Here is a 14,526-nt window from a genome sequence, read left to right as displayed (position 1 = left end):
CGAAGGACAAGGTGGACCTTTCCTACATGTATACAGACGAGTGCACAGGAGGACACTACATACAAAGAGGAACAAGTTTCTTGGTGCCTTGCTTTGAATTATAACTACTGCGGGCACACACACAGTTTTGCTATGAAACAACCAACTTGGAGAATGACACCCATAACCACCTAGCACAGACAGGGTTGCAAACTTGGAGACAAATGTATGCACGTTTTTTCTCACTTCATCATATAGAATGAAGATTAAGACGATGAAAATTGTTGATCATACCTCCAGAATGATAAGAATCCAAGAGCGAAGGAGTGTTGTACAAGGCCCCACACAATGTGATCCTATGATAGCAAAACTTTCTGCAGAAACTGCATTTGCCCTCTCACTAGATACAAGTCACAAGAAAGTTAGATAAACTTCATTCCAGCAATTCTTACATGCCTTGACACCAGGTATTGTATCAGAGCATACATTATTCCCAACAAAGACAAGGCGCGAACCGCAGATATATCTGTAATGACAACAGGTGGGAAGTTTAGTGGAGTGAGAAGCAAAAGCCACATATCGGGCTGCTTCACATTGTCCCACATAAAGCGGTTGAACATCAACTGGTTTGGTATTGTGATAAGCAGTAGCAAGGCATTTTTCAACACAAAGAAGAGACCTGGACCTCCACTTTCAAGGCCCCAAGAAGCATTTTGCTGGCTATACCAAACCTCATCCCAAAGCTTGTATGCTGCCACACCTACCAAGTAGAAGGAGATCACAACAGTCAGTGGGAAATAGCGTTGTCGGTCCCCAAATCCTGTAAGAAAACTCGAATCCTGATTAAGCAGCAGTAAGATCGGAGCTAGAAAGAAAATGGCCCTGTTCGAACCACCTGTCAACCTAGCATTCAATATAAGGCAAAGAGCAAAGCAAAGGCAAGCTGCTACATTCCCAACAGCTGGCATCCACGACCCTTCTGCAGCGAGCTTTTTGACTGTAAAGGATGCTGCGAGTGATGGACGCCTTTGAAGAAGCCGGTACTTGGGAACAAAGCCAGAACTCAAGCCCGGCTGCACCCAGCTTCTTCCTTTCTCCATTACCTTCTCTTTCAGCAAGGAGGCCAGCTCAAACTTGATCTGCAAGGCAATAAGCATAAATATGCTAGCGTAGAGACCTAACAATGAAGCTCTTGAACCTTCTACCGCCAAAAGCGCCACAAATTTCTCGTCGTCATTCTCCCCCATGCTAAGCCTTGACTGCCCCTCTACAAAGTACAAGACAGGCAGTAAAGCCACCAATAATGCAAATATCCAAGGCATGTATCTCGGGCTAGATGTAGAGGGAAGGTGTGTAAACACAAGGAAAACTGTGGAGCATAATGTGGCCCCCACAACCAATGCGTGCAAGATAGGAGCTTGCATGAAGTATTGAGTGCATATGTAGATGCCAAGAGAGAGACCAACTCCTATGGCGTAAAAGAGTCGGAGCTCCACAATGTACTGCACAGGTATAGCCGAGGTGAATGCAGCCAGCGATGTCACGATTGTGAACAATAAAAGCCATGAAGGCCACCCAGACTTCTGTGCACTAGCACCATAGATTGTCATATCATCAAGTAAATGTCCAGGCATATGAGACGAATCCCACCAGAATGTCCAAGCCTGAGGAATTGGAGGTTGCAAGAAGATAAGGCAGGTGCCCAGTGCAGCCACCAATACAAGGGCTCTTTTGACAGCCTGCAAGACATCCAAATCTTTTACAGTTCAGTCTTCAAATCAGCCAGGACCTCTCATTTTTCCCACACAACGAGTTCTCTCTTCCTATTAATCGATCTAATAGCATCACCAAACTTACCTGTACATGCGAAAAGTGGTATGTTACAATGGGCATATTTGCAATGGCACAAGCAAATATGATAGATCCAAGAATGAGGTCATCTGAAGGGGGGCGCCCCATCCACCATTGCAAAGTTTCAAAAAGTGTATACCTGCAAAACCAAACTGATATACACACTGCTGCAGCATGTGCAAAAGCTTGCCATGGTTTCATTCTAGAACCTCCTTTTGCCTTGTCCCTGCACACATAGATGCCCAAATACCATCAGATAATCACGAATACACCTCAAAGACAGCAATGTCAACTAGTGCTAGTAAACAAAGAAAGCACAATGAACCATGCTTGGTATAGAAAAAGCAAGAAACCTTTCACAAGACTACATACTTGTATAGGAGAACTGGTGGAGAAACTGCCAACAACAGGACAGCACTTGCCCACAGAACACTCTGCGTTGACAGGAAAAGCACCGAAAGCTTGGCACAATAGAGGCACGTCAAAACCCAGCTTGTCAATGAGTTGATGCGATTCTCTGCTGACAGACGGCGCACTAAAAGCAAGCCAACTGCCGTTGTCAACATAACCATATAGCTTGGATAAACCACATCATCATAACCCACCAAGTAGTTGCTAGAATAGTTATGCAGCCTGTTCTCCAATTGGCAGACTAGTATTGCATGAGCTATGAGACCAGCATCTGCTAGCAAATGGATCTTTGGAGGCAGAAGGACCAGCCCAGGAACAGCTAAGGCCAGCACTGCACTGCCAATAAGGAGCTTGCAAATACTCTTCAGCATCACACCACCTACCCATACATTCAGAAACCAGAAATTATGCACCACAAACCATGCCACAGGCACACTGGCCGTGCCAGCAAAGATGAAGTATGAAGAAAGGTTCTTCTTCATACAAAAGTGTGATATATAGAAGGCTGACACAAGTGGAGCTGGTAAAATCTGCACATAGGGGAAAAAAAGCCGTTGATGAGAAATGGCAAACACAAACTTCTTTAATGATTCTAGCCACTTAAAAACCCTGACTTGACTTCTCAAGAGGAAGAAATACTCCTACCTTGACACACATGATTGTAGTATCATAGCCACTCAAGACCTAACAAAATATTGTGATGTAACATGCAGCGGAATTATACGTAGATGTAGAATCATGTCACACAAAGTCTCACACCACCCTCTTTATCCTGAGTTTGGTGAGTCTTTAGCAATCCACTTTATCACATCACACTTTAAGAGATGAGAGAGAGAGATAGAGCTTTGTATACCTTATTGGGTCCCAAATTACCCACTGAAGGGCCCCCTCCTATTACTTTGAAGAGAATGACTGACTTTGGACTGTAGATAGACCAAACGCAAGACCTTCGGAAGACCAAGAGTTGAGCTGAACTTTACACGGCTGTAGAAGCACCAATGATGTCCAATCCTCAAGGCTAACGCACTCTTCCAAGGGGCTATAGGAAGGCTGCAAACTGTGACTGAGAGATGGGCTGAATTGGGACTGTTCTAGGCTGTGAATATACAAGATGAATGCATAAATATGCTGTGTTTACCTTCACCCGGGAGAATGCGTATGCTGAAATCTGCTGTAGGCTGAGAAATGCAAGGGCTGAAGCACTTCTTCCTTGGGCTGATTGTTGATGATGCGTTTTATGCTGATGCATGCTTCTATGCTCCAAGCAATGGCTGAATGCTGAATCAATAATGCTTGAATGCTGAGATGATGGAATGAGATGCAATCGATGCTATTTATATGAGCATGTGGCTGGTCGGCTGGCTACAGAGCTGACCAACTGTAGCATTAAATGCTACACGACTTGCTCAAGTGATAAATGCTGAATATTAATGATAATAATGCTGAATAAATGCCAATAAATATGCTGAATAATGTTCTAAGGCTTCTGCAATGGTTTACATGCACATGGGGATGAATGCTATGCAAATGCATGCCATGATCTTATGCAAACCCTAAGGCTTCTACTGACTCTACATGCATGAATGATTCTCTTCAAGTGGGTTAAGGGACCTGATTGACTGACCGACACTCTAAGGCTGAGGAATGACCTACATAGTATCCTGGACTGAGGCTTACAATGGGGCCACAGCATATGACATTTTCATATCCTTAAGGATCCTACTGCTGAACAATGATGCATTGATGATGAGCCATCTTGTCACCATGCACTACAATGCAGAGTGCATGTGGCATGTGAGGGCAAAGAGGAGTGAACTACTTAAGGACTCACACGTGTGAAAAAGCAACCACAAAAGCTTTCCTACCAGTTGGCAACAGTAACAAAAGAAAAATTATGTGGATGGTGTCTCTGATCCATGAACATGTGTGGATGACCACAATGATTACATGATGGAAACACTTACGTTGGATATTCCTTCACGGCACCAAGGGGTTTTATAACAGTGCCTATCATACCAGATACACAGAACCACTGACATCATTCCAGAGGGAGACTCACAACACGGATTGGCACTATTTCATGTGCAGGACAATGCACACTTGACCTTGGACGTATGTGCAGGACAATGCACATCTGACCTCGAACGACTGGAGTGGTACCAACGCTAACTCGTCCCGCACTGGGCTCACATGGGACCAGTTTTCCACCCCAAGTCCTACACCTTCTGTACAGATATGTCTACGTGGCATCCAAGTGCGGGGTGCACGTGACATCCCCTTCAGCTTAACTTGACGGAAGCTGCATAGCCTCCAAACAATCTATCAATAACACCGGATAGTCGTCGAAAAACTCTTTGTCAAGCCATACCGCTTCGTGGGTCCCTCGGCCCTGAAACTTTGTGAGGAACTGTCTTTGTCTTCGGCCTGAGCCATGCTTGAAGCGGTGCAAAAGGATCTGTTCTGCAACCATAACTTCAGCTTCATCAATGATATCTGGTTCCGCCTCATCTTTCACTTCTGAAGGGATCGGACCTGCATATGGTTTTAACCAACTGACGTGGAACACATCTTTGCATAGTCCAACTCGGAGGTAGCTTCAACTTCATTGAAACCTCATTAATCTTTCTCTGGATGGGAAAAGGTCCGAAGCTCCGGAATGACAACTTTGGGCATCGCTTGCCCACCTGTTTCAACCTTTTGCTTCATCATCCGAAGATAAACCCATTCACCTTCCGAAAACTTCATATCCCTTCGGTCTTTGTTAGCCTGTCGAGTGTAGGCCTCCTGCACTTTAGCCAACCTGTCTTTTACTGACTCCAAAATCTCTTGGTAAGACTCTGTCAATCTATTCGCTTCACGTACTGAAGACGAGGTTATGGTCAATAGCGACTCGAATGGTCTTCCAAATGCTGCCTCATGTGGAGTCCTGCCAATAGCTGAAGAAAAAGAATCATTCAAAACACCTTTAACTAAAGGCAAATAAGACTCCCACTTACCTTGCTAATCATGGACATAACACTTCAGCACATCAAAGGCCAACTGGTTGTAGATTTCTGTTTGGTCGTCCATCTGTGGGTGAAATGCACCGGAAAAATTCAATTTAGTCCCGAAGTTATCAAACAATGCCCTCCAAAAATGACTGGTAAACTTGGCATCTCGGTCTGACACTATGGTCCTAGGAATCCCGCCAATCGGGTACCAATGCCGAATGAAGAACTGGGCAACATCTTCGACGATCACATTGGCCCTGCATGAAATAAACATAACAAATTTGCTAAATCTATCAACTATAGTTAAGCACTAAGTATTACGCTTACCCGGACTGGGAGACAGATTCGTGACAAAATCCATCAAAATATCTTGGAAAGGTCCCTCACGAATTGGCGAGGGCTGTAACAACCCTATCTTCTTCCCATGAGGAGCTTTCACCTTTTGACAAATATGAAAACACATCTCGCCTCATCTTTGGCCAATAATATTGCCGTTCCAACTTCTCCAAAGTCGAATTCATGCCCCATGACCACTAGTAATGGCATCATGGGCGTCATGGAGAAGAGCTGCCCTGACAACTTCATGAGTCATGACACACAGTCGGCCTTTGTAGAAAAGCCAACCATCGCGTATCAAAAAGTGGCATGGTCCTGTGGCATCCAATGCCTGTTACCACTGTGTACCGAATTCCTCAGAATCCGCAGACGTGTGCTTCATGTCGTCTAGTCCCGTACCAACAAGGTCGAGTCTAGTGGTCTAAATCAAAGTCACTTGTCCCTTCCTGCTCAAAGCATCAACCACTGGATTGGCCTTTCCTGGAAGGTACTCAATCATATCACCAAATTGCTAAAATATCTGGCTCCAACAGTGCTATCGGTCACTCCACTGTGCACTTGGCATTGTTTGAATCCAGCGTAATGCCTGATGGTCAATGCGAACCTCAAAGTCACGGCCATAAAGAAAATGTTTCCAATGTTTCAAGGCCTATATAACTGCGAGGAGTTCACGATCGTAGACTAATTCTTTTATGCGGGCAATAACTTGCGAGACATGTAAGCTACTGGATGACCATTCTGTTGTAATACACCTCCAATTGCGATATTACTCGCATCGGTGATCACCTGAAATGGCCCGTCCCACGAGGCAAGTGCTAAACAAGGCGCTTCTGATAAAGCCATCTTGAGGTTCTTGAATGCCTCCAACGCTCGTGGAGTCATTCGAATCCGTTGCCTTCTTGTCTTGACACTCTTTAGCAGATCAGTGAGATCCATCGAGAGGTCAGAAAACTTGTCTATGTGGGTGGAGTATGCCTGGCATATACCCACAAAGGATCTAATGTCATACGCAATCTGAGGTACTTCCCAATTGACAATCTCGGCCACCTTGGCCGGATCAAGTCGAATGCCTTCTGCACTAATTATATATCCAAGGTAATGAACCTCGAACAAATAAAATTCCGAGTTCTTCTCATTGACGTAGAGCTCGTTGCTTTCCAGCAACTTTAGGACTTTCTCCACATCAATGTCATGCTGCTCAACCGTAGCTGAAAATACTAGAAAGTCGTCCAGAAATATGAACACACACTTTCCAATTCATTCCCGGAACACACGCATCATCATGAGGTTGAATGTGGCTAGGGCCATAGTTGCATTCCGTACTGGTACAGAAAGATTAAGTCCATACAGTACGGATCCGTACATTCCGTACGTCGTACAGAACAGGTCAACTTGTACTTTTTTTTATTGAATCTGGTTCGCATCGCCTAGGGTTCCGTACCCTTTTTTTTTCCGAGAAAAGATCCTTTCATTAGTTATATAAAAACGCCCGTAGGGCTACAAAAGATCGCTCCTGCTCCTAAGAAAGATAGAGCAGCGAATACATCATGGCAGCCCGGGAGACTCTCCCTAGGTGCTGCAAAATACAAGCATCAGTATAAAGAACTGAGCGGCTAAATCATACAATAGGGGGGGGGAAGAGCCAAACAGGTGGCCTGTAGTGCCAACGGGGGGATCCCGTGTGTAAGGTGTAGAAAGGGCCACAGCGCCAAGTGGTGTGAAAGGCCTGGCGCCGTAAGATCGCCTCATCCGAGTCTCCCCGGATGCGGTCGTACTGTCCTCGCAGGGTGTGGATCAACTCCTGCCAAATCCCCCGTACAATCTCTGCTGGTGGCTCCAATCTCCCCTCAAAGGCCGTAAAGCACCGGGCCCTCCAGGTGAACCAGATGGTGAGGCTGCTGAGGAGCTCCCATCATAAATCCCTCTCCTGTGTCCAGCTGGCGGACGAGAAATCCGGTGCCGGAACCAGGCGAGGCTGGCCCCTAATAAATCTGATGGCCTGACTGCCCTGCTCCATCTCATAGCCCATAGCAGGCCCTGACGAAGTCGACCAAGCAGCGGCTCCCCACGTAAACATACCCTCTGGAGAGAGGGGGGGCCAGAATACGCAGCATCCACAGCCAAATCTGCTGTGCCTGAGGGCAGTCCCAAAGGCAATGTCTCTGTGTCTCCATAGGGTGGCCGCATCGGATGCAGGCCGCCGGAAGACCGCTGTAAACAAGCCAAGTGCCAACTGCTGAGCCCCTGTGGGGCGACCAGCCACTGAAAAGCCGAGATCCTGCGGGCCTGCCGACTAGCCCAGAGCCGAGCCCAGAAATCCTCCAGGAACTCCTGTGAGAGTCCCTGTAGTCGCCAATGCCCCGCTGCCGCTGGAGAAACCGTCCTCCTCGCCGTCAAAATATGCCGTCCCAGCCGAACAGTATACTGGAAAAAGGTGATCTCTGTGGCCTCAAGGGATGCATAAGGATCATGCCACTCGTACTCCCCGGGGTCCCACTGTAGCCGGGCCAAGGGGCGCGCTGCATATGCCCATATGCGCCAATCCGGGAGCACATCAGCAGGGTCGGGGTCAATATGCCACTTCCGAGAAGCGGCGGCCACTACCCGAATCCTCTGAAAGGTGCACTCTGCAACCAAAGGCGACTCCATCTCCACTCTCTGGAGTCTGCCCTCATCCTGAATCTCATAGTAGAGACATCTGCCATCCTCAGTGCTAGCTCTGACAGCAATCAGGATCTCCAACTGTGTAAAGGCTCCCATCCACCGTGGGGCCACTGGCTCTAGAGGCGTGAACCACTCCTCTGTGAGTGCCTCCTGTATATCATCCCTCATAATCAACCCCCCTCTGAAGTGACTCAGCCTCTCCACCTGGATCTCCTCTGGTAGACTGCAGAAAGCCTGCCAATCTCCAAAACTACGAGCTGGGCCTGCCGCTAAAGGTCCCCAGGCTAGACGAGGCCGAGAACCCAGCATATGACCCTGCTCCGTGCGAACCGCTGGGCTCCAGATGAGCGGCTGCCTGGCCCGCTCCTCAACACAAGGAGGAGGCCGCTGAGAGAGCCCCGGTCTCAGCAGCTCCCAAGCTCTCAGGATACTCAAAGCAAATCTGTCCTCCCATCCTCTACTGAGGCCTGTCCTCCTCATCTCTATGAAGATCCAGCGAATCTCTGGTGCCCAAGTACCCCCTGCTAGGGGCGCCCGAGCCTGCAGTCGCTGCAAGAGGAGCTCTTTCCAAGGCTCAGCGCCTGGAAGCAACCCCCGAACAATAAGCTTCCCCAATAAGGCTCTACTCTGATCGACTGGATCTGTAATGCCCAAACCGCCCTGAGCCAGCGGAAGTGTAATAACTGCCCATGCAACCTTTGCCCGAGCTGGCTGACCGTCCCTCCCAGACCACAGAAAGTTCCTGATCAGCCTCTGTACCTGGCTGATGCAAGAGCTCGAGAAAATCCAGCAAGACGTAATGTACCACATGGTCGCTAATAGCACCTGATTTGCCACCACCACCCTCCCAGCCAAGGATAGTCGAGCTGTACTCCAATACAATAGCTTCTTCCGAATGCTCAGAAGAAGCGGGGCAATCTGCTGCTCAGGTGACAAATCTAGGCCAATCTGGCATCCCAAATACCGCACTGCTGTGCCTGGAGGAATCCATCTAAAACCGGGGTCCGGGCTCCATGCCGGAGTGGGAGCACTACTGATCCAAAAGGCCACTGTCTTGCGCCAATTGATCAATGCTCCCGAAGCTGCACTAAAAACCTGGAGCGACTGCTCAGCCCGAATAAGATTGGCCTCATGGCCATGCAAAAATGAGCCCGTGTCGTCTGCAAACTCAGCATCAAGCAGGTCCTCCCCCCGGACTGGGAGCTGCAGTCCTCTCAAACCAACCTCTTCTGCCGTCAAATACATACTCATAGCCTCCGCAAAGAAGAGAAAAAGGAAAGGGGCAAGAGGACACCCCTGACGGACTGATCTGGTCAGCTCAAAACTCGGCCCCCGTCCTCCTGCAATCAGCACCTGGCTGCGAGCTGTGGAATACAGAGCTGCCACCCCTCTGATCCATCCTGGCTCAAAGCCCAGGCGAAGCATAGTGCCCTCTAAGAAACCCCAATCAACTCTATCGTATGCCTTCTCAAAATCGAGAAGCATCACGACCAAGTCCTCGCCAAGAAATCTAGCTCGGGCCGTCGCCTCCCAGAAAGTAAAGATGTTGTCAAGGATACTGCGCTCCTTGACAAATCCTGTCTGAGTAGCATGAATCAACTCCCCCAGGAAGGGCTGGATCCTCAAACTCAAGGCCTTTGCCAAGACCTTGTAGATAGTATTGAGGATCGTAATAGGCCTCCAATGCCGAATGTCATCTGATACTCCCTCCCCCTTGGGGATAAGATAGATCAAGCCCTCTGAAAAGCTCTGCGGCATCACCCCAGTGTCCAAAACATGCTGAAAGCCCCTGCGGAGGCCTGGCCCCAAAAGGTCCCAATAGCGCATAAAAAAGGCCGGCGTCAGTCCGTCCTCCCCTGGGCAACTATGTCGCGGCAGGACCCTCAAGGCCTCGGCAAGCTCAATCGCTGACAGAGGCGCACCTAGAACTGTACGCATATGGTCTGTGACCCTCCTCTGCACATGGGCCCACACAGTCTGTCTGCAAACATCTCGATCCTCAGAGGCTGGCTCCGCTAAAAGCAGGTCACTATAAAATGCAGTAGCAATGGCTCTGATCTCCCCGAGCTCAGTAGCTACCGATCCATCCGGTCTACCAAGCTGGCGGACTCCTGCTCGCGCATGACAGGGTCCAGTGATCTCAAAAAACTCTCCAGTCACTCTATCACCAAGCTGCGTCCACTGAGAGGCCTGACGACGATAGTAAAACTCATGTCTCTGCTCCTCTACCTCTCTAACCTCCTGGCGTGCCTGGCTCAGCTGGGACGCCACCCACTCACATGCAGGCTGCTGCTCCTGAAGGCGCTGTAGCGAAGCAAGGCTGCGTCTCAACCGTTGCTCCCGCTCGCGAATCTCTCCCAGTCGTGTCAAAGCTGCAGCGTGTAGAAAAGAGCTAAGATCAATGAGTCCCTGGGCACACTGGCCCGCTGCATCCTGGTCAGAGCACTGACTATCATGCCAGATCCTCTCAATGTCCTCAGCGAGACTGGGATCTGTAAGTACCCTCTCTGGGATCCTCAACTGCAAGCTGGGCTCCCGTGTCCCCTCCTCCAATGTCAATATAACTGGCGCATGATCTGAAAATGAGGTGCCAGCGAGAATGCCGACGGAGCCCCCTCGCTCCCCTAACCAGTCGCCAACATAAAAGCGATCAATCCGTGATAGATTAGTCCCTCCCTGCCGGCGATCCGACCGAGAGAAACTAAGACTGTCCTGAGACCGGGAGAAAGCCCCATGCTACCATGCATCAGTGATCCTCAGTGACATGCAAAACCGGTCCCAAGCTGCAAGCTCCGTGCCGTGCACTGTAACATGACTGCCTCCCACCCTATCTGCCGGGTCCTCAAGCATGTTGAAGTCTCCCCCAACACACCAATGTGCGGCCTCTGGCAATGCATCTGTAACCTGAGTCCAGAACTCTGCTCTGGCACTAGCATGATTGGGCGCATAGATGTTGAGCACACCCAATAGCTCATCATGCATCCTCAGAATGACATACTGTGCTCTACCAGGCACAATGATCCCTCGATCCACAATGGCCTGCCGCCATACATCTGCAATAACCATGCATACTCCTCCCTGTCCACCCAAAGGACCAAACCCTGCAGACCAAAAAGTGTCCCATCTACCAGGCATCACCGAACCATATCTCCGGATCCTGCTCTCACCCAAATGGTGCTCCTGCATCATCAAAATGTCAATACTGCCACCAACCAGGCATCTCTGAAGCTCCTGCCTCAAGCAACCTCGATAGCGTATAAAGTGTGCTCCGCCAAGGCCCTGTACATTCCATGAGATGATCCTCATGGATGCCCTACTGAGGTGGATGCTGTCTCAGCCGTACGGCGGGCCTTCGCAAGCGGCTTGGATGGAGAGTAGTCCCCATCCGAACGGCTGAGAATCTGCCCACCCGGTGTACTGCAAGAATCCCGGATCAGGCGCCAGTGGCTGTGGCCCATGGCGACTGCCTCCTGCTCTGACAGAACAACCTCGTGTATACTCACATATCCAGGGTCGCGTGCCAAGTCTGCCACTATGCGCACGACCAAATGCCGAATCCCTGAGGTATCCACACTCCCGGGATCCAAGAAAAAATGAGCCAACTCCCAAAGTCGGCCTATCACATCTGTTACCTCCAGATCGCTCATGTGATGAGAAAACTCAACTGCCTGAGTCTTCAAAGTGCTGAGAGCGAGCTCTAGAGTCCACTCCCGGTCACAAGGTCCACATAGAGGGAACGAGAAGGCCACCGCTGAGTCTAGTGCCTCCTCCCCGCGGGCCGGAGGTATCACTACATGAACTCGAATGGGTGCTGGCTCATGGGGGCCCTCTGCTCCAAAAAGCCGTGTGAAGGTATAATCAAAAGCCTCCGAGCGCTGTCTAATGCCAAGGCGACTCAACCGACTGCGGATAGATGAAATCCGTGAGGCCCTAATCGGCATAGGTCTCCTCTGTGATGCTCGAGCGAGGTCAGTGCTCAGCGCTCTCCGGACTGCAGGTGAGCGCCAGGGAACTGCCAGGGCCTCCCGGGAAGGTGAGGCGGGCGGAGGGGGAGGAGGGGGAGGCGAGGGAGGTGGAGAGGGAGCCGCTGCCGAAATCGGAGCGGGAACGGGAGGAGGCGTGGAGGAAGCGAGGCGGTGGAAGGGGACGGGGGTGGGGGGGGTGAAGGAGGGGGAGCTGGCATCTCCTGGTCCTCAGTCGCTGCAGGGGTCTCCTCCTGAAGGGGAGCGAAGCTGTTCCTCACGGGAACCCAGTGAGGCTGAGACTGTGGCTGCTGCTGCAGCGGTCTCTGGGCGTGCTGCTGTGGCTGTCTCCCTCGGCGGCGCCCCTGTCCAGGCTGCCACTCCGAGGTCTCTGTGGCCTGAGCAGGTGTCCCGGAGGCAGCCTGCCGAGCCGAATCTGTGGGCGGGCCATCAGTAGCCTGCTGCTGTGGTGAGGGTCGAGGTCTCCTGCGAGGGCAGGCCTTGGCCAGATGACCGACCTGCCTGCAAATGAAGTACTGGTTCGGGAGCCCCGAGAACTCCACTCTCTGATCTATCCACCCCCCCCCTATCCTAGGTAGCTGAATGACCTTAGGAAGGGAGGAGATGTCAGACACCAACACTCTGACCGAAGGTAGCCCAGCTGCTATGGCCACCACTGAAGCTGCTGAGGGGCCCGTCTCTAGTACCGAGCCCACCAATGCTCCGAGCCTGGAGAGGAGCGGAAGATACTCCCGGCGGAGACCAGGGAAACAAACTGTAACATGGAAGAGGCGCTCTCCCTGCTCCGCCGCTGCTGGGTCAAATCCATGCTGCCAAGGTCTGAAGAAAGCCCGAGCACCCCTGATGTCCAGGGGACTCATGGCAAGGACCTTGGCAACGCTCTGGGCGGCCTCAAACTCGATCTGATAATGTCCCCGGCCCAGAAGCTGTACATCCAAGATCTTGCCCACATCTGCAAGAAGGCGGGCCTGAAGAAGATCCCTGATCTCCCCTCTGCTGGGGCGAGTGCCGACTATACGGCAGATGGTGGAATGAGCCTGGAGGCGTTCCACCTCTGCGGTGAGGCTCGCTTCCTCTTCCGGCGAAAGAGAAAGCCTGATGGGGGTGACCTCAAGGGCGGGCGAGGGGGCTGCGGATGAGTCCCTCTGAGGCGGGGCGGGAGGAGCCTCCATCAGAGTCTGAAGCTGCGGCGAAGGCGAGGCGAAGGCGGGAACCTGCTGGAACCGAACTGCACACAGAGAGGCGGGAAACGGAGCGAAGAAGAAAAAACAAAACCCCAAGGGGGGGCGGAAGCAAGAAGGAGGGGGGGTGGGAGAAGGCGAAGGAGAAAAAAAAGAAAAAAAACCCTAAAAAGGGGGAAGGCGGGGGCTGTGCGCAAGAGGGAAGGGAGGAAGCGAGCAGGCGGAAGGGGGGGGATGAGGCGCAACAGAGGGGAGGGGGCGCGAAGACAAGGGGGAGGCGCAAGGAGAGGAAGCGAGGCGGAACAGAAAAAAGGGGGGGGGGGGCGCAGCAGCGGAAGCAGGCGGGGGGGGGGGGGGGGGGGGGGGGGGCTAAAAAAACCGACGGCGGGCAATGCAGGGAAGGCGGAGGGGGGAAGTAGCGATGGGAAGGCGGGGGGGCGAGCAGGCAGGGGGGGGCGACAGGCGCTATGCAGAACCGCGAGCAGGGAGAGGGGAGGCGGGAGCTTCAGCGAGCATGTGGTTCCGTACCCTTTTGTTTTAACCTCTCGTGTTTTGGGCCGCCCATACCTGCACCGCCCATCGCGTTTCCGTACCTGTGTCGTGACCCGCGTGACCTGTGCACCCATCCGTCTGCTTCTGCACAACTTCAAGGTGCCTGCCCTCTCTCTCTCTCTCTCTCTCTCTCTCACACACACAGGAGGGGGTTACACTTCAACGTGCCGTGGACCTCCGAGCCAGACAGAGACCGAGAGCACCAGGCCACCAAACTCCCCGACTACATCAGAGGGAGATCACAGAGGTACGGGCTCGACATCAACACCATATCCAGGAGCGGCTAGCTCACTTACACTTACACCCGGAGATCATGCTCCGAGGTATTTTTGCCTCGCCATCGCCTATGTATCACATATTACACCCCCATTATGGTACTAGTTGGAACTAGACAGATCTGCATTGCATTCTTGTATACCCTGCGCATATAGGTTGCATACTCAGCCTCTAGCAGTAGTGCTCCATCCATCACACCCCCCCACTAGCTCAGTACTTTCATAGTTTATTTCATGTTCATTTTGTCCTTTTTTTCCTGGACATCCAAAAGACATTGACAATTGTACATTGATTTGTCTCATA

General features: G+C 51.2%; 1 protein-coding gene across 1 annotated transcript in view; it reads right to left on the bottom strand.

The window, feature by feature from the left end:
• Positions 1-206: 206 nt before the first annotated feature.
• The window catches only part of NEF1 (no exine formation 1), a 64,325-nt gene continuing 50,005 nt past the window's right edge, over positions 207-14,526 (bottom strand). Inside the window, exons 2-4 of the mRNA XM_086788016.1 lie at positions 2,203-2,771; positions 1,837-2,056; positions 207-1,718 (exon numbers count right to left, since the gene is read on the bottom strand). Of these exons, the coding sequence (XP_086644142.1) occupies positions 402-1,718; positions 1,837-2,056; positions 2,203-2,771 (2,106 nt within the window). The 3' untranslated portion in view covers positions 207-401. The remainder of the gene's footprint in view (positions 1,719-1,836; positions 2,057-2,202; positions 2,772-14,526) is intronic.

Source organism: Cibotium barometz, chromosome 51 (genome assembly GCF_041138505.1).
Source record: "Cibotium barometz isolate CiBa-2024 chromosome 51, ASM4113850v1, whole genome shotgun sequence".
NCBI lineage: Eukaryota > Viridiplantae > Streptophyta > Polypodiopsida > Cyatheales > Cibotiaceae > Cibotium > Cibotium barometz.
The sequence above is the reverse complement of the archived record's forward strand: the minus strand, read 5'-3'. Positions and strand labels throughout refer to the sequence as shown.